We start from the raw sequence: 25,082 nt of genomic DNA, 5'->3' as shown, positions 1-25,082 counted from the left end.
ATCTGGGTAACCTCTTTATATAAAAATAAATATGAATACATACTCTTATTGTATAGTGTTTTAATTGTTGAATTTAAATTAACTAGGCTAATACCAATTACTTGATGCTTTAGACAATATACCATTTCCAGAGCTTAGATAAAGCTTAGAAAGATACTTACAATATTCTTAATTAGTTTTCATGATAGTCACTTCAGTTTGTCCACACTTATGGCTTGCATACTGAAAACCATTCCTAATTGTAATCTATGTTCTTCAAAAAGCAGAGCCTGAGGCCAGAGTTTATATGCCAGTGCTTTTTTTGTCTGGGGTGCAAATCCAAGGAAGCAGGAGTAAACGAAAGGGGGAGTGATATGGGAAGGAGAGCCAAGACCAGGATGAATGACCAAATTGGCCACCACTTGGTATCAAGCACAACTGATTATTTGACCTCGAGGGTACTCTCTTCTGAGAGATGAGAGCGGGATGGCTAGTGCATCTCAGGACAATTCATACAGAGGACAAAGGCAGAATAGATCTGTTTACCACAATGGGGTGCTAACACCGGGCTGCATGAGTGGACTCCAGGGGGAGCCTGCTTTCTCTTACGACTCACGGAGTGGAGGGAAACCCTGGGCAGGAGCCCGCCATCTGTACAGGCTGCAGGACGTGAGGTGCTGGGTTGTGCTTGTTGAAACCCATGAGTTGTTTGCCACAGTGGTAGATGGGCCTGAACCCAGAGCAAGTGTTGCATAAGAAGGACCTAATACTCTTTAAGATAGGGCCAGATACGTCTAATAATTCAGAAAAGCGTTGGTTTGCCCCTATAGAAAATGAGATATTTGCCTATCTCACATTTATTCTCTGATGTCCTGTTCATAATGTAAGGCAGTAAGGAAAACGATTTCCTATAATACAGTGAGAGCTTCGAGCTAGATCACATTCAACATGGAAGAGGCTTCAGATAAAGTTCATTCACTTCTGTTAAAGATATGGAAATATGGGCCCTAAACAGATTCTTCAGATTCTATTTGTTTTTGTGACTCACAAGTACTTTGTGAACTAGGTAGGATAGGTAGATCTCATTGTTTCACAGGTGAGGATCCTGAGATTTACTTAAATTGTCTGGCCAAAGATAACCCAGTCAGCCAGCAATAAAACCATGAGAAGTCTGGTCTTATTCTCCTGGGTCAGTTTTGCCCCCGTGGTTTCTTCCTATTGGCCAGCCATTGAAAAGTCTGTACTCAGCCTTGGAGAATTTGCTAAGTTGTCCAGGGCTACACCAGCACAAGGTACTATTTGGATGTTCAGAGAGAACAATGTGGGTCCAAAACTGTACAGTTTTTTAAAAGACAAGCAATATCAGAAATAGGATCATCCTAATAGTAAATTTCCTTTGGATGTTTCTGTAACTGCTTTTGTGCTAGTAAATTTTTTCCCCCTTTTACCATTAAAAATTATTCATAGGTAGTGGCCATTTCCCCCTATTTTTAATTCTTAGATTACTAGAAAAATGAAGATAAATATACTATAGTCATAAATAAGTCATTATAACTCTTGGTCTTTATCTTTTTAACTTAAAAATAAAAACATCTTAGTTTCTATTAGTTTTAATAGTTCTCAAAATGAACTCTCTTAAAGTCTAATTGGTAACATTAGAAATGATTTATCCTTTCGGAATAATGTAGAGAAAAACAGGATTTATATACTTTGATTATATAATCAGCCACAGGCTGAAACTGTTAAAAAATTAAAGTCCAGTTTCTTTTTTAATTTAAAAAAGTTTTACTTAATTGCTTAAATTAAAAAAATAACATTAAAATAATCCTACATATAGTTACAAAGGATTGTATGGCTTCAAAAAAGTCTCTTGTAATTTTGAAAAGATGAACATGATGTATCCATGATGTTCTAAAAATATGGAAAATTTAAAAACTAAAGCCTTTTAACCCTTGGTAAAACCAGAGGAATTAAAAGATCTTAATATGAACATATCATTTTAGTCAACCACTTTTATAGAATGAATGTTTGTGGGAGGCTGGGTGTGAGCTGATCTGGTTCCGAGAGATCTGGAAGCCGAGGTAGTAGTTTCTGGATGAATGGTGCGGGGATATTTTGCTGCAACAGCTTGAGGAATGGTTTGCTGAAAAGGTAAAAATATGATTTAATAATCTCATAAAATTAAACATATTAAATATCATTTCATCATCTATAATTTAACAAACATTGGTTAAGCATCAGTGGATATAAGCAATGAATTGGGTGAAGTAGCCATTAAAACAAACAAGGTGTGGTCCTTTTCCATAAGGAACCCACACCCAGGTAGACTGATGTGCTCAGTACCCACAATTTATATCAGACGTGTATTCCAGAGGAGCACAAAAAGAGCCATGGGAGTATTCATTCCTCAAGGAGGACACACATGGATGGAAGCTTGTAATGTGCATGGAGGCTAAGCATAGAAAGGGAATGGTGGTGTTTGGAAGAAGGGTTTGCCCCAACCCCTCCCCTCCTCTCACACTATTCAACTTCTTCCTCCCTGTATCTGACTGTTAATACGTGGAGTCCAATCCACGTATTAACAAACATGTGGGAAGCCCTGAAGAATCCAGCCTGGTCCCTGCTTTAAACTAGAGTAAAGCTGGTCCCTCATATTTCACCTGGTTCACCTGGGAGCTGACTAACCTTTTATGGTCACACATGAGGTCTTCCCAGTGGTCTGGTGCTCCCTTAATATGGAACACAACTTTCTAAACAAAGAAATAACTAGATGCTGAGGACACCTGTTGAGGGTGGGACATGCACACTACCTCCAAGCTCAGAGGGACACCTTAGACATGAACACAAGCATACAAGTGAGGGCACATCTGCCTTCATCTATGCATCTATGTAATATGTACAAGTTCACATTATGTACAGAAGTACATGTTACATCTATACATATGTGTGACATGTACAAGTATAAGGCTTTCCCGTATCGCATACGATACAGCTTCTTAGCAGGCAGCAGTGGGGTGTTACCCAGGTAAGTCTCGGTCCGTGTCACTGACTAGCACAAGTGGATTCCGATTAGGGCCTTTCACATAGAAAAGTCATCTTTAGAATACCTGAAGTAAAATTATATATATTTGACCAAAACATTCACTATGTATTTCAGAAGCTCCATGAGACAGCTGTGCAGGTCTTCATTTCAGATTAGGCTTTAAGAGTAAGAGTTCCTCTTTAAATAAATGGAAAATTAACCTCCTTAAAGTATTTTATATAAATATTCCTTTGTATATAAATAACTGGGTAATCATTACAAATGGAGATCTTCTTGCAACTAGTACGACATTTGAGTAACTAACCACCTAATCTGACCCTGTCAAAAGAGCTGTTTCTCCTTGAGGGGGATGGGTAAGAGGAAGTGTAGCAACAGATTCATGTGTGACCTGAAAAATCTGGCAGAGAACGAAGTAGCTCTAGGAACAAGTAATTATCCAGCAGATGGGGCTCAAGAGTCAGAGATCTGATTACTGCTGTATTAGTAATAACTTTCTGGTAGTTCTCGAGCTTGATTCCTGGGAAAAATGAAAAATTCTTCAGAGGACTGCCATCGTGTTTGTCACATAATCCAAATGAGGTAATAATGGGAGCAGTTTATGGCTATATAATTCAAGGCCAGTTACTGGAGCAGTACTGCGCATGCTGAATAAGCAAAGGGCAGTTTGGGAGAGAAATATCAGGAACGGGCTGCAAGTCTTTAGTTCCTTAATTTTTCTTCTGTAAAATACGAATTTCTGTTGTTAGCCCCAAAACAAAAGGTTGTCTAAATTAAAAATAAACACATGTGCTCTCTTCATCTTACAAGTGGACAGTCTCTCTCTATCCCTTTATATACATCAGATGTGCTGATAAAAATAGAAATGAGTTCATCTCATTTTTGATATCTCATCTATTTAAAAACATATAGAGAAGTCATCTAAGGACTTTCAGAGTCTGTCCAATTTATGAAGGGTAAAGTAATCCTCCATCCTCCATGTCCTCTGTCCGGACTTGGTGCCTAGATCTCAATCTCTCACCTCACTGTGGTCATACTTTACTTTGAGGCTAAATTTAAACAATCAATCCAGCTTTCTCTCTCTCTCTCTCTCTCTCTCTCTCTCTCTCTCTCTCTCTCTTTCTTCCCTCCCTCCCTCCCTCCCTCCTTCCCTCCCTTCCTCCCTCTCTCTCTCTCAAGATAGTAAGGTGGACTTTATTCGGGACCATCACGACAGGTATAGGGACCACTGCAGTAGAATTTTGCAGTGGGGGGAGAGACATGGGCCAGTGGGAATTACAGCCAAGTATCAGGGTGGGGACGAGTGGATGGGAAATTACTATGAGGAAAGATAAGGGGTAAGGATGATTCTGGCTAAATTGACCTAACAGGATGCTTTGCTAAAGACAGGCCCGGGTGATTGGACATCGCTGGGGGGTGGGAGACAGAGGATGAGGAAGATGATCAGATATTGAGGGTGATCAGGTTCAAGGGTGGAAGGTTCTGGTTAAAGTGACTTAGCAGGGTTCTTGCTCAAAGTGGTTTTTACAAGGAAGTACAAAGATGGACCTAGAAGTTTCGGGAGCCTGGCTAACATTTGAATCTTTCTCAGAGTTCAGTCAACACTGAAAGAAGTCACAACAAGATGTGCAGTAACCACAGCCTAAAAGTTTAACAGAAGACATGGTTGGTATGGTGTTCTACATTTACACCATAAAATTCCAAATGGTAAAGTTAACATGATCAGAAAACAAATTATCCTCACATTTTCCTGCATACTTTGGGTAAGACTAGCATTTGTGGCTCCCATAACAAAGCACAGTGACAACCTCTGAGAAAGTCACTGGAAGCCAGTATTCCCTGGGGCCAGATGGACGATGTAGTAACATGGGAAAGGATATAAGCAGCATTAACTGAGTGGTACTAGGGAACAGCAGACACCAGAAAATCTGCTGTTTTATACAAATAGGTTCTGAAGAGACTGAGTGTTGCAAGTAATAACAGTTTTGCTACGTTTATCTTAACAGTGGGAGAAATTAGCCAGGAATGGCACGTTTGACAGTAAAAAATACAAAAAGATAATGCCTGGACACTATATAGAATCTTTGTTTTGCATTTATTAGACAATCAACCAATCAATACAGCTTCTCTTGATTTAATCTAGTAACCAGAAAGAAAAGGATTTAAAATCACCCATATGTCTTTTTTTACTAATACTTTGACATACTAAGTAGACAGCAATGTTGTCTAATATTGAGAATTTATATACAGGGCATTCTCTTCTAAAATCAATCCTTGTTTCTCTTTAGGGATATGTTCTTGTAACTTTAAAAATTATGCTTTTTGAGATAATTGTTGATTACATGCAGTTGTAAGAAATAATAGAGGTACCCCTGGACCCTTCTCTAGTAATTTTTATTAAGTTAAATTTGCTTCTGATTTTATAGCTTACAAAGTGCCTTTATACATCTCATTTAATTTTCACATCATCTCATTGAATCTTGAATTCTGACAATAAACCTTAGGAGCTAAGTACTCTTAACACTCCCATTTTACATGGAGGCTCAAATATGTTACATGTTTTTTTATATGATCACAAAGGCAATAAGTTGCAAAATTGGGGCACTAACTTAGGTTTTTATGTTTATTTTTGCTTAAATTCCACACACTTTCCTTTTTATCACATGAATTTATTGCAATCTGAATTTTTTTCTAAACTAGAAATATGCTAATTATTATATTGAAAAAGGGGAAGTAGACTAAAAAAAGGTGCAAAAATTAAAAACTATAAAAGTAGGGAAGTGTTTTTTGTAATCATAATCAAAGCTCTACTACATGAAGAGCTAGTTAATGTGTAAACAGTTTTTGTATCTTTTTTAAATTTAGGAGAAATCATTTATATATTTTACCCTTCTGGCCACCAACACACTGGATTACTTTTTGTATTTGATAATTTTTACACTGTTGAGAAGAAACAATGTTTCTGAAATTAATTTCCTAATAGAGGAAAGGCAGATTTATAACAGGTGTGATAATATAATGTAAGTACATCAAGACCATAACAGTAAAAGGCAAAATAAGAACCAGTCATCATGAATGTTGATCTTCCTCTCAACATGTCATTTAAGTGTTCATTAGTCTATAAACTCTAAAGAAAAATATTTTTTAACAAAAGGTCAGTAAATATGGACTCACCACTGTGACTGGATGATGTTTTTCCACAACAACTGAGCTCATAGGAGGAGAAACTCCCATTATAGCTAAACTGCTACTAATTCTGTTTTTTGCAGCAAAATCACATCTCCCTGTGATCCGGGCTGTAATTGTTCTTCCAGCTTTCTGTTGTGCAGATGTTACAACCCTGGGCACATACTGAAAAAAAGCAAAGAAGTATCCAGTTGATAGAAAATCCATGGCAAAATTTATAGTACTTTTGGTTCTGTAATTTGTGAAGAAAATACATAGGCATATAAAATAATTGTATGTTCAACCAACTTTAACATGGAAAAATTAAAAACTTAAAACCGAACACCCCAAAACATCCCTTTAATGGTGGTATACTGTCTATTTTATAGGACTTCATGGACTTTTTATTTTGCAATAATTATATAATCATAGGAAGTTACAAAGACAGTATACAGAGGCCCTGTGTATTCTTTGCCCAATTTCTGGAAATGATTACATTTTACATAATTATAGTATAATTATATTAAAACCAGGAAACTGACATTGGTGTAATGCCTGGCAATAGATCTGTCACTTTATCACATGTGTGCATTCCTATAACTATCATGGCAATCAAGGTATAGAGCTCCCCACCACCATAAAGATTTCCCTTATGCTGCCCTTTAGTCATACCTATCTCCCTTGCCCCACCATCCCTAACCCTTGGCAACCACTCATTTGTTTTATGAACTCTTTTGATCTTTATGCATAAATTAATATTACCATTACACATGTGTTTTTGTGTTCCACGTTTTTTTCTCATCGCTTTGTTAATATACTTTTTTCCATGAATAGAAATCTGCTATAATTTCTGAAAGGTTTTTATACCGACAAACTATAGTTTATCTAATTGTCTCAGTTCCTTTCCTATTATATATACCAATTTTTGTAAAAAAAAAACGATTCCCCTTTTCTTTTGAGTTATTTCTGTAGAATATGTTGCAAAATGAGATGATCAGATCAAAGGGTAATGGCAGCTATTATAACTTTTATAATAAAGCAGCACCAACTGCCTAATGATAACTCTTTCATTTTCCATTTATAGGAAAAGGAAAGTTAGATGAGAAACTTTACTAAATAGCTTAAAAATCCAATTAAAATTCCTCAATTATTCCAAATGGAGTAAGAAAAAGTAAAGTGCCATCTATTGTTCAACCTTGTGAATCGCAATATACTGGGGAGCCAAAAAAATGTATATACATGATTTGTATTCATCTTTTGTTATATTACAATTTTAATACAATTTTTTCCTTTCCTAAATGTGTGTAGATTTTTTTTGGTACCCTCTGTATTTGCTTGTATGACTGCCTAATGTATTTTTCTTTTTGCTACTTTTTTTTTTTATACCTAATGTATTTTTTGAAAAATGTTTCCCACCATAAAATTCTGATATTTTATTTCATATACTGAAGATGTGTGCAGAAAGGAGAGAATTTTACAGGTGAAGATATCATTTCACTAGCATGGTAATTCTCTTTCTCCAGTTATTTGTTTCCCAAATCTCTGTAGATTACCTTCTGCACACATCTCCCTTTAGCTACTGGAAATAGTGAGGAAGATTGGGAAAAGTTCTGAATGGTCACAGGCAGCCTCTGTGATTAAAGTGGAAAGACAACAAGGCCTGGATCACAAATCTCTCTTCTCTTCCTGTTCCTAACAATGATAGCTTCACGCTAGGTTAGTTATCCAACTAATGTATTTGTTCCTATTTTTGTTATATGGTTCTTTTTAAAAACTAGATAACATGTTCAGGCGAATCTGAATATTGTAATTATATAAGGAAGGAAGGAAGAAAACCAGCATTTCACTTACTGATTGATTTACTTGTGATTCTCTTTTCTTCCCAGCCCTAATGGCTGTACTTACAGAAATGAAACTGAATGTGGATCTGTTTCTGAAGGAGTAGCAATGTAGTTGGATGGGTGGGGGAAGAAGGATGGGCTACAAATACTAAGGTTCTCAGGTTTCAAAGACTTTAAAATTTTCTCAGGTGATCAATTGTTTTAAAAAGTAACAAAAAGGGTGGTAAGCATACTCATTCATTCAGTTCTTTCTATGCATTTTCAGATTTATATATAAATGCAGATATACAAATGGTGCAGTCGTATTTTAAGAAGGGAATTTTGAAAAATCTAGCTCTTGTGTGTGTTATCTGAATATGCAACATGAATGACAAACTAGAGATTTAAATAAACATTGTTTATTTTAATGAGATCATCTGTATGGGATCACACTTCAAAATGTGTAATCATGAAAAATATAATAAACACAGCTGATCATATTTCAAGGTTGAATTTTAGTGTCTTATTTCTAAGTCAAAACTCCTTCACACATTCAAATTTCTCTTGACAGCTATATTTTTTAATCTCTTTGAATCAAGAGCAAACATGATAAATAGCAGATCTCAACATTTTCCCCCAAAGTTAATAGTTCTCGAAAGGCAGAAATTCAAGTCAGCTGGAATCCTAAAGATGACTAATTGTCTGAGCAGTGACACTTTCTGATGGTCCGCCAGGGGAACTCTAAGACCTACAACCTATTCTGTCGTCATCTTTCTTCTCATGTAAGTGGTTAGGGTGGGAAGAAGAGGGAGACAAGCAAATCAGAATGATCTCAGGACCTTTTTAGAACTATACATGCCTTTGTGCGAAGCTAGAGGAGGGAGGAAGGGTAGAGTGGCTTTTTGTTGTTTTTTAAAGGCCCTGCAGAGGTTAGTCTGATGAAGTTTGGCTTATATCCGTACGCAGTTCTCTCTTCAGAAACACTGAAGAACACAGGTTTATCAACAGGAGGCTGAGGAGTAGGAGCCATGATGTACTTGGTAGGTAACTTACGGTATTGATAGCTCGATGAATTTCACTTCAGGCAAATTCTCACGCAATTACTCCATCCCCATTCAGTATTCTCCCCCTCTATGCACTTCTCTAATGGTGACTCTAGGAAAACTATTCCTATCTTCATTCCAATTATGAATTAAAATTACAACCTAATCAAATCAAGACGGAAACACTACAGAGTAGTGTTAATGATATGTCTGCATCCAGGAAAAGGAAAGGCTGTAGTTCAGTAGAAAATATACAAAAGAGCCATAACCTCCTAAGCCCTTAAAAATACCCACTAGTTTCCTTCTAAATTAAAAAACAAAAACAAAAATCAAAACTAAACCTCTAAATCGATTTTTCCTGAATAGTTTTTAAAAAATGAAAAAGTTCTTTATTTTTGTTCAATTATCACTATTGTAATAGAAATTTCAATAGAACTTACAAATTAATGTTTAGGCACTTTGTGTATTAAATATTTTCTGTGACTTGGCCTAAATACCAAAAAGGCTCTTTTTCCATATGAAAATATGTTCTGAGTTCAAAATATCCAATATGCAACAAGTTGTGAACCTTTTCCCAGTGTGGACACCGGCATGAACTGCACTAACCGTTTCTTCTGGTGCAGCAGTAGCTGAAGATCCAGCAGCAAGAGGAGCAGAAACAGGAAGGTGAGCGGAAGTGGAAGCAGCCCCTGCAGAAGTGACGGAGGCAGCAGATGGAAAGATAGCAGCATTGGTCACTCCCACAGCTGCTCCTGATGTGGACAGTGCTGGTGCAACTGATGAGGGCCCTGGAGTCGCCGAAGGGTCCAAATGAGCAGAATGTTCTTTTCCTTGAACACCAGAACCATGCTCGTCCTTTTTATTATTTGTGAAGTCTATCCCTATAAATCACAATTTCATTAAAATTCTTCCAATTTAAGATTACTTTTATCCCAACAATAGAAACACATGATAGCTACAGTTTAGTCTTACCAGAAATGTAGAAATTTGTCATATATTGGATACAGTGTTCAGTGAATGTTTGTCAGTATTAACTGCTGAAGGTCAGCATTACCCACTAAAGACTTCAGACCACTTCCTTCAACATGTAAAAGCTAATGAACGATTTGCTCTTACGTAAAGGTAACAATTACGTACTCATCTGGACCTCAGTTGAGTAAGTGTATTGCCATCATAGCCATTACAACAATACGGTCACAATGAGCCTAAGAATTTATGTATTTTTGCATTATTTCATACAACTATCCTAATAAATGGCCTGGTATTTAGATCTTTAGACTAACTTTGTGATATCACCATACCCTCTCATTTCTATCCATTGCTCCCATCCTAACAATGTATTTTGATTTTTCAGCAAACAATAATAAATCAATAAGTAAAATTTGACATTGTAAAAGAAGTGAGCTCTTTCAGGTAGATTAGAAGTCATGAATTAAGAGTATACGACACTTACCTGATTTTAGTGACACACATATAGTAACCTTCTCTCAAAACTGAACCTTTACCTTTAGATCAAAGGAGTGAGTAACATCAGCTTCCAGAAGCTAGGAAAAACGGTCCTACTTTAGATTTTTCCCTCCCAGTGTTAGAATTTGGTTAAAATTTCCACTTAAGACTATATATATGTGGTACCAAATACTGGGGTGAAAGTTTTATAATTCAGTCACTGAAATGTTTCAGAGTATCTGAATAGAGTATGTAACCCTACCTTTAAAAGGTTTTCTATGTTGTCCTCTTTCCAGCTAGAAATTTGGGCTTCTGTAGAAGTCCTTTTCTTAGACTATCTTTATTTATATAAAATAGAGTAATCGTTACTTCATTAACAAAGTTTAATGAGGATTATAATGTATAGGTCCTTTGAAATCATTTGATGAAAGAGACAATTCAGTATAAAATATTGCTTTTACTTTGAAATCCACCCCCTCACACTCTGAGATGTAACATGTTTTTGATAGAAAGTGATTCTGTCTCTTTTTAGGTGGTTGGTAGACTTTGTATCAGATATGGAACCAGTACACGTGTCAGATCTGGCCACGGGACTCCTTGGAGGAGAGGCAGGTGACCAGCTCTCACTGATGTGGGCTGATGTATGCAGTTCCTGTTTGTCAGATAACTGTAAGTTTTAATAATTATTCTTGCTTTAACTGGGATAAATTTTTTCAGTTGTGAAGTATTTTTCTACTGTTCCTAAAATTGCTTTAAAAATTGGCAGGTATCATTTTAAAGGCCATTTTTATTGTCACATTTTCCCTCCTTCATAGAAACTTCTAATTTACAACCTGTAAGATTTAGGATATTGCACAATATGAGAGGCGCTGCAGATGATAGACAGCAGAGAATCAGGACAAATAAAAACATCAAGTATTTGTTTTGCTCTAACAAGACATTAAGAACATTACATTATTAAAAATTGCATTATAAAAAGCAATTGTTTTAAAGGAAAAAAGAGGGCCAGATATAACTTTCTGTCTTGTGAGAACTAAAAAAAAAAATTTAAATAGCTGTTATGAAAATGCTACAAAACCTAAACATCACATATCAAATCTCTATTAGGTAACATTGAACTTGTGCCTTTGATAGCTTCACCAACACTATTGCTTAGTGTGTGTCTTACTATTCCTGCCATCTTTATATCTCACTTTTATGATAAACAAAGCACAAGGCCACTCAAATATTTGGGTTCCCAGAACTTGGCATTAGCTGCAGATGATGGTAGATGTAAAAGCAACAGGAACAAAACAAATCATGTTGGGTACTTATCAGAATACATTTTCTCCAAATCCTGTTACGGATATTAGCCTGTAGGAGTCATAACTGTATTTGAATTTAAAATTTAAGATGGTCGATTTATTAAGGTGGTAAAACACTCTGTCCGAAGGTAATTCATACCCTGCTTGAGTATATTTTGAAAAACAGGTTTCTTGTAATTAAATGTAAGAAGTTCTAATGATAATTTGGCACCTTACTTGTGGAACCCAATATATCTTCTATTTAGATGATGAAATTTTTCAGTTTAATACATATAGCTTGCTAATAATTAGAACTGAAAGCAGACTATTCTATCACTGGAGGTGGTGAGTTTGTTTTCAGTGTTGACACTTAATTAAAAGACCATTTATTGGACAAATCAAGCATACGTTGGGGTATCAGCAAGATAAACTGTTTAGCCTTGAGATTCTATGGTTCTAACCTACATATGAGCCACACACCTCAACTATTACATAGAGAAAACAATTGGCCTTAACTCACTATTATCCACATGTGCATAATTTAAATAAATGTTTGTTGGTGCTTTCAAATGAGGGCACAAGGAGCACAGAGAAGTTATTCACTGGAATGAAATCATGTTACTCTTGTTACAAAATGAAACTGCCTCATTGATAAATTCACTGTGAGTCTCAAATAGTATTTACTACAAAGGCATACTGCAAAAATGTTCATGTATTGGCATGAACATAGGAGGTTGACTTGAATTAAGTCTATAGTAATTATATCGTGACTATAAAGTACTTTTTGTCTTTTAAAGTGTTTTCAGGTATATTTCACTGTATTCCAAGAACCCCATAGTAAGCAGGTAAAGGAGATTTATATTATATTTTTTGTCCAGAGAAATATACTGAAACCCTGTAAGAAAAATGGGATTCATTGTAAATTGGTGGCAAAGGATTCTAGTCATGTGTTCTTCTAAGTCATGTCGATGAAACTGTGACACAAGCACTCGGATCCCAGCCAATATATGGACTTTCTTGAAACAAAATTATTTTTTTTTTAACTTCTATAGACAGTCCTATATTTATAATTGTTGAAAATGAGTTTTAGTTGAAGCTTCTCTTAAACTGGAAAACAAGCAGTTTTTAAAAATGGGAAACCATGACTAGATAAGAAATCTTTCTCTAACAAAACAGTCCAAGGAATTTGGCCACTTAGGAAAAACAAAAATAGAATTTTACACTTAAGAGGCATTATAATTATTAAAGAGCCTTAAAAATGTTATATAGTCAAAGCATTAATGTAACATTGAGCTGAAATACTTGAGTTGACAGTTTACTTGCTTAGGTCTAAGACACCTTATGTAACCATGAGGGAGTGAATTTTCACGACAGATTTAAAACTGCATATGACACTATGAAATTAAAAATACAGTGCCTGGAGGAGACATAGCTATTGCAGAAAACGAGTACTGTAGACCATACTAATGACTGAAATCTCAAGTCCTGTTTGAAAGTAGACAGACAATCTTAAGTAAATTACCAACCTGTATCATTTCTGTTTTGAAATATAGTCATGGCTTCAAGATTTAATGCACACACACCCCTCATGAAAGCTTTCTTCATGGAATCTTCAAAGTGCTCTTTTTCATGCTGCATTCTTTGGATCTCAGCTTTTGCATTTTCTAAAGCACCAGATAACTAATAAGGAGAATTTAAAAAAAGAAAAAGATTTGAAATACAAGGAAGAATACAGTTAAAACATAGACTTATACTGTGAAGTTATTTTTATGTGAAATACTAAGAACACTTTACTGTACACCTCTTCAGCTATGTGTCTCAATTTATTTTAAAAGGTGCATCTTACCTCTGTCATCTCCATCAACAAACCATTTTCATTCCTAACCATAACGTTGAGGTTCAAACAACGGGAATTTTATACCAGTCCCACTGAAGGTTGCTGATGTGTTTTAATTATACAAAAGATATATTATTTCTTACCATAAGCTTTTATGTAGGATATTAAACAAAATACATTAAGAGCCACAGACAACTCTCACCCTTTCAGAAAAAACAAAGAACAGAAAACCTAAATGCCTGTAATATTAACAGAATTTTAAAAAAGTAAATGTTACTATAGAATTTAAAGTACACAATGACATTAGGTACAAATACTTTCTCATAGACCAAATCTAAAGGGACTCCATTTTTTGCATGTCATTTTGAATTACAAAAAAAATCTGTATTATGAAACTGACTTTTAACATTAAGAACTTAGTACTATAATGATGAAATATTTTTTTCCTTTTAGTGTTCAATTTCAAAAGGCCTATTGCATTCCTCAGTATCGTTTATATTTCATTTTGAGTCTGACGTTTTCCCATGGAAACAATGTTAATTTTACTATTAAAAGTCAATGAAAAAATAATTCCAATTTACATACAAATGCTTTATATCAACCTTATAAGGACAAAGTTTATTTAAATTAACACAAGGATAAACATTTTTGTTTCTGACTTTTATTCTTGCCTAAATAAAAGCCAAAAGCAGCATAGCAAAGTATGCTTTCTTAGAGATGTAAGGATCTGTGGGTGATTTACATTTTCAAGAGAAGTTTACATAAAAGAGATCCAACACAAGTTTGGAGGCCAGAGTTATAACTATTTGGAAGAATAAATAAGTCTGTAAATTTGACATATTAGTGTTGTTCTTTCCCAAATAGTCAAACAGTCTCATTTGAGGCTACACCGCATTAAATGCAATTGGAGAAGCAGGTTACTCTGCCTAACTATGAACTAATAGTGAGTGATGCTACCTATCGTTTTTATTTTATTAAAGGAAACAGAACATTTTTAAAAAAGAAGTTTTACCACAGCAATTTTGGTTTCATAATCATTGGAAATCTGGACACAAACTTCCTCAGCTCTTGCTTGACAAGCTCGTTCCACCACATCTTTCCACTGCTTTTGTACTATGGAACGCCAACCTTTCCAGACTTTCTTCAGTAAAGTTCTCTGGAAGTACTGGTCAGCTAGTTTACCTTCATAAACCTAAATGAAAATAATATACAACCTTAAAACACAGTGAACTGGAAAATATATTGGCAGTAATAATAAGAAACATAACATTGTGGTAAGCAGTGTACATACATGATCATTTAATCCTGTGTAATCATATTATTCTTATCTGCAGATAGTAGGAGAACAGGCTTAGAGAGGTTAAGTAATGTGCTCAGGTCACACAGAATAAAGGGAAAAGCAGCCTGGCCTATTCCAGGGCCTAAATTCTTATCCATTACAGCATTGCGTTATGTAACTACCGTGTTTCCCCCAAAAAAAGGCCTAGCCAGACAATCAACTCTAATGCGTCTTTTGGAGCAAAAATTAATATAAGACCTGGTGTCATGTTATGTTATGTTATACCTGATCTTATATTAAAATAAGACCTGTTCTCATATTAATTTTTGCTCCAAAAGACACATTAGAGCTGATGGTCCAGCTAGATCTTATTTTCGGGAACACACGGTATGAAGTAGGAAATGACATATCAATAAGTCTATAAAATAATATGAGGTATTTTTCCCCAAACTATACCGAAATCAAATTCCTTTTAAATAAGAACACCATTAAATTGTAAATTAATTTTGACTTATTAGAAAATAAATCTTTCTTTAACAAAAGTTCTAATATGTGATCCTAAACACTTTTGAGTTCAGAAGTCTCATATCTGTCAGTCGCCTTTTTGTTTTTATACTTACGTCCTGTCTGGATTTGACATGGCCAATTCGCCAGTGGAAGAATGTTCTCATCAATTCTATCCTTTCCTTTTGCTTGCCTATAGCATGAGACAAGCTAGAAATCACCTGTAAACAGCAATTGACCCAATTATTTTGATGTTACAATAATAGTAATGGGTAAAGTGACTCACATATCAAAAAACGCTATAGAGAATACCTGTGGATCACTACTATATTCACCAAGCTAACCTCATTATTATCTTTAAAAAAGGCCAAAAAACGTTCCCATGTGAATATGCTACAAATTAATGTAAGAAGGTGAACAAAAGAGGAAAGAAATCTCATGTGCATCTTGGTAATCACCAAAAAATGTATACATATATGAAAATTAATATGGTTGTTGACATTTAATTCAAGAAAAACAACCATACATTTGAAAGTTTTGCTATATATACAGAAAGTCTTTATTGAGTAGAATTGAGGGCAAGGACCAGGTTTTAAATAACTTTCTAGTCCCTAAATATCTTTAGTACCTTGGATTAGAAGTTTCTCAATAACTATTTAATGATTTTCTTGATTCAACAAACTCATAATAGCAAATAATTGTTATTCTTTGATGTACTTTTTCAGTGATATTATTCTTGTTATTTAAAAAAAAAAATCTATGAAGTCTTTTAAATCCTATGATAATATTCTCTTATAAAGAACTCAGTAACTGAACTATTATCTCTAAAATGGCCACATTAAAAAGAGATTTAGTAAATTGGGCACATTTACTTAGAGACATTTATTCGTCTCTAAGACGAATGTGGAAAAGGGCACACATTCTAAAATATAACATTCTATTTCTTAAGCTGTATGGTGGTACATGTCTCTTCATTTTATTTTTAAAAACTGAACATATTTGTATACTCTTTTACAGTATGATACTTTGAAATTAAAAAATTTAAAATATTTAAAAACCTTAGGACAGAGTTTTGAGGGTAACAGAGTACATGACTGACATTTAATATCTATTGTTTAAAAAAAGTAAACTATGAAAAATGTTCAATTTTATATTGTACCTTGCAATACCAAAAGAAATGTGTGCATGTATGTGTGTGTATACATATATATATATATTTTAGAAAAGTGTATTTTTTTAAAAAAACATAGTCTTTATGTAGTTCATTAAACAGTCAGTGCTGCATCAGCAGACAAATAGCTGAGGTGTCTGCCGAGAGTCCCTCTTCTCTGACAGCCACCGTTCTCCTGGGGGCAGCCACAGATTTGTTGCCCATCTGCTGTCTGGAGGCATATAATTAGCACAGACCTGAACCTTACTCTCAAGTTTTTAACAGGCTAACGGAAAGTGAAATAATATCTGTTTATCAATATAAGAAGAAAAGACTTTATCAGTGAATAAAGACACATCACAGATAGAATGTGAGACAATTAAAATGACCCCTAAAAGGTTTAAAATGTGGGTAATGCTAGTTCCCTGATGTTCTCTTAAGGAGAGGTAGGAAGAAAAGATTGGGAAGAAAAAAACCTAAGTGTTCCCGTATTTAGCATGTACTTTAAAAACTTCAAGCACACTGAAGTTGAACACAGAGATAAAATGACACAACTCTGTCGTGTTTAATAGGAAGAATAGATTGTATATCTATGCACCAGTTTTTCTAACAGTTTCTGAAGCAATCGTCCCTTTGTATCTTGCATGACCTAAATAATCAGTTTCTAGCATTTAATAGCTAGCAAGACATGTACTGAATCTCAGTTAAAAAAGAAATGTAAAAAAGAAGACCTCATCTTTTCTCCCAATGGAGATTTCATAGGCTTTTTGCAGCTCCTTCAAGCTGTTGATCTGGTTACACAGTTGTTTTAAATGTGCTGCATGTTTTTCTTTCTCTTTTTTCATTTCCATGTGGTGCCAATCAATAAAATTAAGTCTCCATTTAGTTAGTTCAGATATGATGTTTGTCTGAAAAATAAATACGTTGATAATTAAGTTTGTTTCTTAATAATGTTCACACCGAAATTAAGAAACATTAAAAAAAAATCAGAACAAGCAATCAACATAAGACCTATTTAAAAAAAATCACTAATGAAAACATTTGCAAGTTTGACAGTCACAGCTCTTCTTAATTCACATTCACCATACTGAGGATATGAGTTTTTTCCTATTTTAAGTTACTTTGTATGAAGTCTTGTTGTCATTTAAAAAATTTCATGTCTCATTCACTAATAAACAGGTCCTTTGTTTATTCAAGGACTTAAATGTCCATATTAAGATGGATCAGGAAAAAAGAAATGCAGGATTATGGTCTAGGCTGAGCCATAGGACTGGGAACTTATTTAAACAGAGATGGATAGTGGAAACCATGGGAGTTGATGCTTTCTTTCCCCAAATCATTTATCACAATGGCCACCTTACAAGAAATTGCTAAGTCTGATCCCTTTTCACCCTACTGACTGATATAAATAAAAAGACCAAATAATCATGTTAATCAAAAATTAGATAACAATATGATTAACTGAACCTAGGACAATTTAAATGGTTGGTGGTACACTACTCCAGTGGACTTACACCATTATTAGAAGTATGAAACCTATTCCATGGGGGGGAAAAAGGCAGAAAATGTACGAAAAGATTATTTCTAGAATTTAAGGTTCAAATAACAGAGAAGCATAGATGCTACAGAACTCTCATGGCCATAGTTTCTCCATCGATGTGAATATTCAGCTTCGTTTTCTCAAACTGTGTTTCAGAAAAATGGTCATTTTCTCAGTTATATTTTAAATAGCAAAAAAAAACAAAAACCCTTGCCATTTCTGTAATGCTTTGTTTTAAAGACCACTAACATCACACAGTAAAATTCCATTTTTATAGAGTTATACGTTGTGGTTGGTACAAAAGTAGCTATAAAGTGAATATATGTTGCTAAAACTGTATTTTGTGTTTCATGTAAAAGGAGACATTTCTGTTAGCCATAGCTATGAAATGGTACAGTTTCAATGGGTGCCTCATTCACACACAGGATGAGTCTTTCAGAACACCTGAGAAATTCAGTGGAATGTGTAGAACTGTTCAAGCAACTATTGAAAAACCTTGCTATTCAAAGTATGGTTTCTGAACCAGTAGCATGACGTGGGAGCTTGTTAGAAATGCATAATCTCGGGCCCTCACCAAGACAGACTGAATAAGAAGCTGCAGTTCAACAGGATCCCCACGTGATTTTCATGGACATTAAAGACTGAGAGGCACAGATTTAAGACATTGGACTGAAAATATTAGAAAAACACAACAAAAAACCTTTTCATTCAAAGAAAAGAATGAACAGTAAAATTAAGAGCAAAACTGTTATACTAACTGAACAACTGTAATACCTTAAGACCTGAACTCCAAAGATCAAGTACATTTTCCACCTTCTGAAGGTTTTCATTAGAAATAAGAAAATCACCCATAACTATTTCATGGACACCGGCCTGGCTAAAATTAGACTCTGGTGAGGAAGAGTCGCCTAAAAGATTTGAACTGAAAAAATCCATGACCGGGTGAGAAGACTTCCTTGGTGATGACACTGGTGATGACTCTAGAATAAAAAGAAAAAGTTGCAGTGGTCAAGACAAATTGCAAATAACCCAAATTGATGAGGTGTTGTATTTCAAGGCTGGAAGATATCAGTTACTATGGAGGCTGACAAAAAGGCAGAGAAATGATCTTTCAGTCTTCTTCATCTTGCTATTTTTAATTTCAGTATTGTCACTGATTTAGGACTGACCAGCATGAGATGCCTCTTTCACCTCCCTCCTCTACCGAAATAAGGATGCTTCATGAATCAAACTCCAGCCTGAGCTGAAACTATTATCACATCATATCAACGTTTACTAAATACTTTGTATGTTCCTGTAATTTAAAAACGTTATAAGGATTAGCTCTCATAATACATGCTACCCTAAGAAATAGGTATTATTATCTCCATTTTACTGGTGAGGAAACTGAGACTCAGAAAGGGTTAAATAATTGACCGAGGTCAAAGGTCAGAGTGGTGGTATATAGGTCATTATTACTTTATGTAAAACACAGGGATGGGTTTTAATCCTACTAAAATTCAACATTGTAAGTAGAAAAAGACTAGTAATTTATCTTCTCAGATAGTCAACTGTAAGCCACTCTGTTTGCCTTCTATATATGTGATACACACACACACACACACACACACACACACACACACACACTAACTCCCATCCCCTGCCCTTATACTTGGGGGGTGGGGATGGGAGTGAGAGCTAGAGCCAGAAAGAGAACTGGTATCTATCTTGAAAAAGCACAAAATAGGAAAGTGTCTATTTTATCACACAAGTATGTTGGAATTAGACTATCATTGTTTCTTACATATCTCATTTTTGTTTAGAGGGTCCTAGAACTAAGACTGATGGGCTTTTCTCTCTTCCTTACTAAATAAATCAAAGATAAATATACTATAGTCATAAATAAGTCATTATAACTCTTGGTCTTTATCTTTTTAACTTAAAAATAAAAACATCTTAGTTTCTATTAGTTTTAATAGTTCTCAAAATGAACTCTCTTAAAGTCTAATTGGTAACATTAGAAATGATTTATCCTTTCGGAATAATGTAGAGAAAAACAGGATTTATATACTTTGATTATATAATCAGCCACAGGCTGAAACTGTTAAAAAATTAAAGTCCAGTTTCTTTTTTAATTTAAAAAAGTTTTACTTAATTGCATAAATTAAAAAAATAACATTAAAATAATCCTACATATAGTTACAAAGGATTGTATGGCTTCAAAAAAGTCTCTTGTAATTTTGAAAAGATGAACATGATGTATCCATGATGTTCTAAAAATATGGAAAATTTAAAAACTAAAGCCTTTTAACCCTTGGTAAAACCAGAGGAATTAAAAGATCTTAATATGAACATATCATTTTAGTCAACCACTTTTATAGAATGAATGTTTGTGGGAGGCTGGGTGTGAGCTGATCTGGTTCCGAGAGATCTGGAAGCCGAGGTAGTAGTTTCTGGATGAATGGTGCGGGGATATTTTGCTGCAACAGCTTGAGGAATGGTTTGCTGAAAAGGTAAAAATATGATTTAATAATCTCATAAAATTAAACATATTAAATATCATTTCATCATCTATAATTTAACAAACATTGGTTAAGCATCAGTGGATATAAGCAATGAATTGGGTGAAGTAGCCATTAAAACAAACAAGGTGTGGTCCTTTTCCATAAGGAACCCACACCCAGGTAGACTGATGTGCTCAGTACCCACAATTTATATCAGACGTGTATTCCAGAGGAGCACAAAAAGAGCCATGGGAGTATTCATTCCTCAAGGAGGACACACATGGATGGAAGCTTGTAATGTGCATGGAGGCTAAGCATAGAAAGGGAATGGTGGTGTTTGGAAGAAGGGTTTGCCCCAACCCCTCCCCTCCTCTCACACTATTCAACTTCTTCCTCCCTGTATCTGACTGTTAATACGTGGAGTCCAATCCACGTATTAACAAACATGTGGGAAGCCCTGAAGAATCCAGCCTGGTCCCTGCTTTAAACTAGAGTAAAGCTGGTCCCTCATATTTCACCTGGTTCACCTGGGAGCTGACTAACCTTTTATGGTCACACATGAGGTCTTCCCAGTGGTCTGGTGCTCCCTTAATATGGAACACAACTTTCTAAACAAAGAAATAACTAGATGCTGAGGACACCTGTTGAGGGTGGGACATGCACACTACCTCCAAGCTCAGAGGGACACCTTAGACATGAACACAAGCATACAAGTGAGGGCACATCTGCCTTCATCTATGCATCTATGTAATATGTACAAGTTCACATTATGTACAGAAGTACATGTTACATCTATACATATGTGTGACATGTACAAGTATAAGGCTTTCCCGTATCGTACACGATACAGCTTCTTAGCAGGCAGCAGTGGGGTGTTACCCAGGTAAGTCTCGGTCCGTGTCACTGACTAGCACAAGTGGATTCCGATTAGGGCCTTTCACATAGAAAAGTCATCTTTAGAATACCTGAAGTAAAATTATATATATTTGACCAAAACATTCACTATGTATTTCAGAAGCTCCATGAGACAGCTGTGCAGGTCTTCATTTCAGATTAGGCTTTAAGAGTAAGAGTTCCTCTTTAAATAAATGGAAAATTAACCTCCTTAAAGTATTTTATATAAATATTCCTTTGTATATAAATAACTGGGTAATCATTACAAATGGAGATCTTCTTGCAACTAGTACGACATTTGAGTAACTAACCACCTAATCTGACCCTGTCAAAAGAGCTGTTTCTCCTTGAGGGGGATGGGTAAGAGGAAGTGTAGCAACAGATTCATGTGTGACCTGAAAAATCTGGCAGAGAACGAAGTAGCTCTAGGAACAAGTAATTATCCAGCAGATGGGGCTCAAGAGTCAGAGATCTGATTACTGCTGTATTAGTAATAACTTTCTGGTAGTTCTCGAGCTTGATTCCTGGGAAAAATGAACAATTCTTCAGAGGACTGCCATCGTGTTTGTCACATAATCCAAATGAGGTAATAATGGGAGCAGTTTATGGCTATATAATTCAAGGCCAGTTACTGGAGCAGTACTGCGCATGCTGAATAAGCAAAGGGCAGTTTGGGAGACAAATATCAGGAACGGGCTGCAAGTCTTTAGTTCCTTAATTTTTCTTCTGTAAAATACGAATTTCTGTTGTTAGCCCCAAAACAAAAGGTTGTCTAAATTAAAAATAAACACATGTGCTCTCTTCATCTTACAAGTGGACAGTCTCTCTCTATCCCTTTATATACATCAGATGTGCTGATAAAAATAGAAATGAGTTCATCTCATTTTTGATATCTCATCTATTTAAAAACATATAGAGAAGTCATCTAAGGACTTTCAGAGTCTGTCCAATTTATGAAGGGTAAAGTAATCCTCCATCCTCCATGTCCTCTGTCCGTACTTGGTGCCTAGATCTCAATCTCTCACCTCACTGTGGTCATACTTTACTTTGAGGCTAAATTTAAACAATCAATCCAGCTTTCTCTCTCTCTCTCTCAAGATAGTAAGGTGGACTTTATTCGGGACCATCACGACAGGTATAGGGACCACTGCAGTAGAATTTTGCAGTGGGGGGAGAGACATGGGCCAGTGGGAATTACAGCCAAGTATCAGGGTGGGGACGAGTGGATGGGAAATTACTATGAGGAAAGATAAGGGGTAAGGATGATTCTGGCTAAATTGACCTAACAGGATGCTTTGCTAAAGACAGGCCCGGGTGATTGGACATCGCTGGGGGGTGGGAGACAGAGGATGAGGAAGATGATCAGATATTGAGGGTGATCAGGTTCAAGGGTGGAAGGTTCTGGTTAAAGTGACTTAGCAGGGTTCTTGCTCAAAGTGGTTTTTACAAGGAAGTACAAAGATGGACCTAGAAGTTTCGGGAGCCTGGCTAACATTTGAATCTTTCTCAGAGTTCAGTCAACACTGAAAGAAGTCACAACAAGATGTGCAGTAACCACAGCCTAAAAGTTTAACAGAAGACATGGTTGGTATGGTGTTCTACATTTACACCATAAAATTCCAAATGGTAAAGTTAACATGATCAGAAAACAAATTATCCTCACATTTTCCTGCATACTTTGGGTAAGACTAGCATTTGTGGCTCCCATAACAAAGCACAGTGACAACCTCTGAGAAAGTCACTGGAAGCCAGTATTCCCTGGGGCCAGATGGACGATGTAGTAACATGGGAAAGGATATAAGCAGCATTAACTGAGTGGTACTAGGGAACAGCAGACACCAGAAAATCTGCTGTTTTATACAAATAGGTTCTGAAGAGACCGAGTGTTGCAAGTAATAACAGTTTTGCTACGTTTATCTTAACAGTGGGAGAAATTAGCCAGGAATGGCACGTTTGACAGTAAAAAATACAAAAAGATAATGCCTGGACACTATATAGAATCTTTGTTTTGCATTTATTAGACAATCAACCAATCAATACAGCTTCTCTTGATTTAATCTAGTAACCAGAAAGAAAAGGATTTAAAATCACCCATATGTCTTTTTTTACTAATACTTTGACATACTAAGTAGACAGCAATGTTGTCTAATATTGAGAATTTATATAGAGGGCATTCTCTTCTAAAATCAATCCTTGTTTCTCTTTAGGGATATGTTCTTGTAACTTTAAAAATTATGCTTTTTGAGATAATTGTTGATTACATGCAGTTGTAAGAAATAATAGAGGTACCCCTGGACCCTTCTCTAGTAATTTTTATTAAGTTAAATTTGCTTCTGATTTTATAGCTTACAAAGTGCCTTTATACATCTCATTTAATTTTCACATCATCTCATTGAATCTTGAATTCTGACAATAAACCTTAGGAGCTAAGTACTCTTAACACTCCCATTTTACATGGAGGCTCAAATATGTTACTTCTTTTTTTATATGATCACAAAGGCAATAAGTTGCAAAATTGGGGCACTAACTTAGGTTTTTATGTTTATTTTTGCTTAAATTCCACACACTTTCCTTTTTATCACATGAATTTATTGCAATCTGAATTTTTTTCTAAACTAGAAATATGCTAATTATTATATTGAAAAAGGGGAAGTAGACTAAAAAAAGGTGCAAAAATTAAAAACTATAAAAGTAGGGAAGTGTTTTTTGTAATCATAATCAAAGCTCTACTACATGAAGAGCTAGTTAATGTGTAAACAGTTTTTGTATCTTTTTTAAATTTAGGAGAAATCATTTATATATTTTACCCTTCTGGCCACCAACACACTGGATTACTTTTTGTATTTGATAATTTTTACACTGTTGAGAAGAAACAATGTTTCTGAAATTAATTTCCTAATAGAGGAAAGGCAGATTTATAACAGGTGTGATAATATAATGTAAGTACATCAAGACCATAACAGTAAAAGGCAAAATAAGAACCAGTCATCATGAATGTTGATCTTCCTCTCAACATGTCATTTAAGTGTTCATTAGTCTATAAACTCTAAAGAAAAATATTTTTAACAAAAGGTCAGTAAATATGGACTCACCACTGTGACTGGATGATGTTTTTCCACAACAACTGAGCTCATAGGAGGAGAAACTCCCATTATAGCTAAACTGCTACTAATTCTGTTTTTTGCAGCAAAATCACATCTCCCTGTGATCCGGGCTGTAATTGTTCTTCCAGCTTTCTGTTGTGCAGATGTTACAACCCTGGGCACATACTGAAAAAAAGCAAAGAAGTATCCAGTTGATAGAAAATCCATGGCAAAATTTATAGTACTTTTGGTTCTGTAATTTGTGAAGAAAATACATAGGCATATAAAATAATTGTATGTTCAACCAACTTTAACATGGAAAAATTAAAAACTTAAAACCGAACACCCTAAAACATCCCTTTAATGGTGGTATACTGTCTATTTTATAGGACTTCATGGACTTTTTATTTTGCAATAATTATATAATCATAGGAAGTTACAAAGACAGTATACAGAGGCCCTGTGTATTCTTTGCCCAATTTCTGGAAATGATTACATTTTACATAATTATAGTATAATTATATTAAAACCAGGAA

The 25,082-nt window shown here is 35.2% G+C and overlaps 1 protein-coding gene and 1 long non-coding RNA gene across 2 annotated transcripts; both read right to left on the bottom strand.

The window, feature by feature from the left end:
• Positions 1–47: 47 nt before the first annotated feature.
• POC5 (POC5 centriolar protein) lies at positions 48–19,326 on the bottom strand. The gene is made up of 8 exons (XM_074328816.1): positions 18,861–19,326; positions 17,278–17,454; positions 15,513–15,617; positions 14,626–14,805; positions 13,303–13,456; positions 9,654–9,928; positions 6,194–6,370; positions 48–2,122 (listed from the first exon to the last, which is right to left on the bottom strand). The coding sequence occupies exons 1-8, from the start codon at positions 19,020–19,022 to the stop codon at positions 1,979–1,981; spliced, it is 1,374 nt and encodes a 457-aa protein (XP_074184917.1). The 5' UTR covers positions 19,023–19,326; the 3' UTR covers positions 48–1,978.
• Positions 19,327–20,413: 1,087 nt separating this feature from the next.
• Positions 20,414–24,727, bottom strand: LOC141570693 (uncharacterized). The gene is made up of 2 exons (XR_012495083.1): positions 24,556–24,727; positions 20,414–20,570 (listed from the first exon to the last, which is right to left on the bottom strand). It is a non-coding gene; the product is annotated as an uncharacterized LOC141570693 (long non-coding RNA).
• Between the last annotated feature and the right edge of the window lie 355 nt (positions 24,728–25,082).

Source organism: Rhinolophus sinicus, linkage group LG03, assembly GCF_036562045.2.
Source record: "Rhinolophus sinicus isolate RSC01 linkage group LG03, ASM3656204v1, whole genome shotgun sequence".
Taxonomy (NCBI): domain Eukaryota; kingdom Metazoa; phylum Chordata; class Mammalia; order Chiroptera; family Rhinolophidae; genus Rhinolophus; species Rhinolophus sinicus.
Note: the sequence above shows the minus strand (reverse complement) of the source record. Positions and strands in the feature narration are given on the sequence as shown.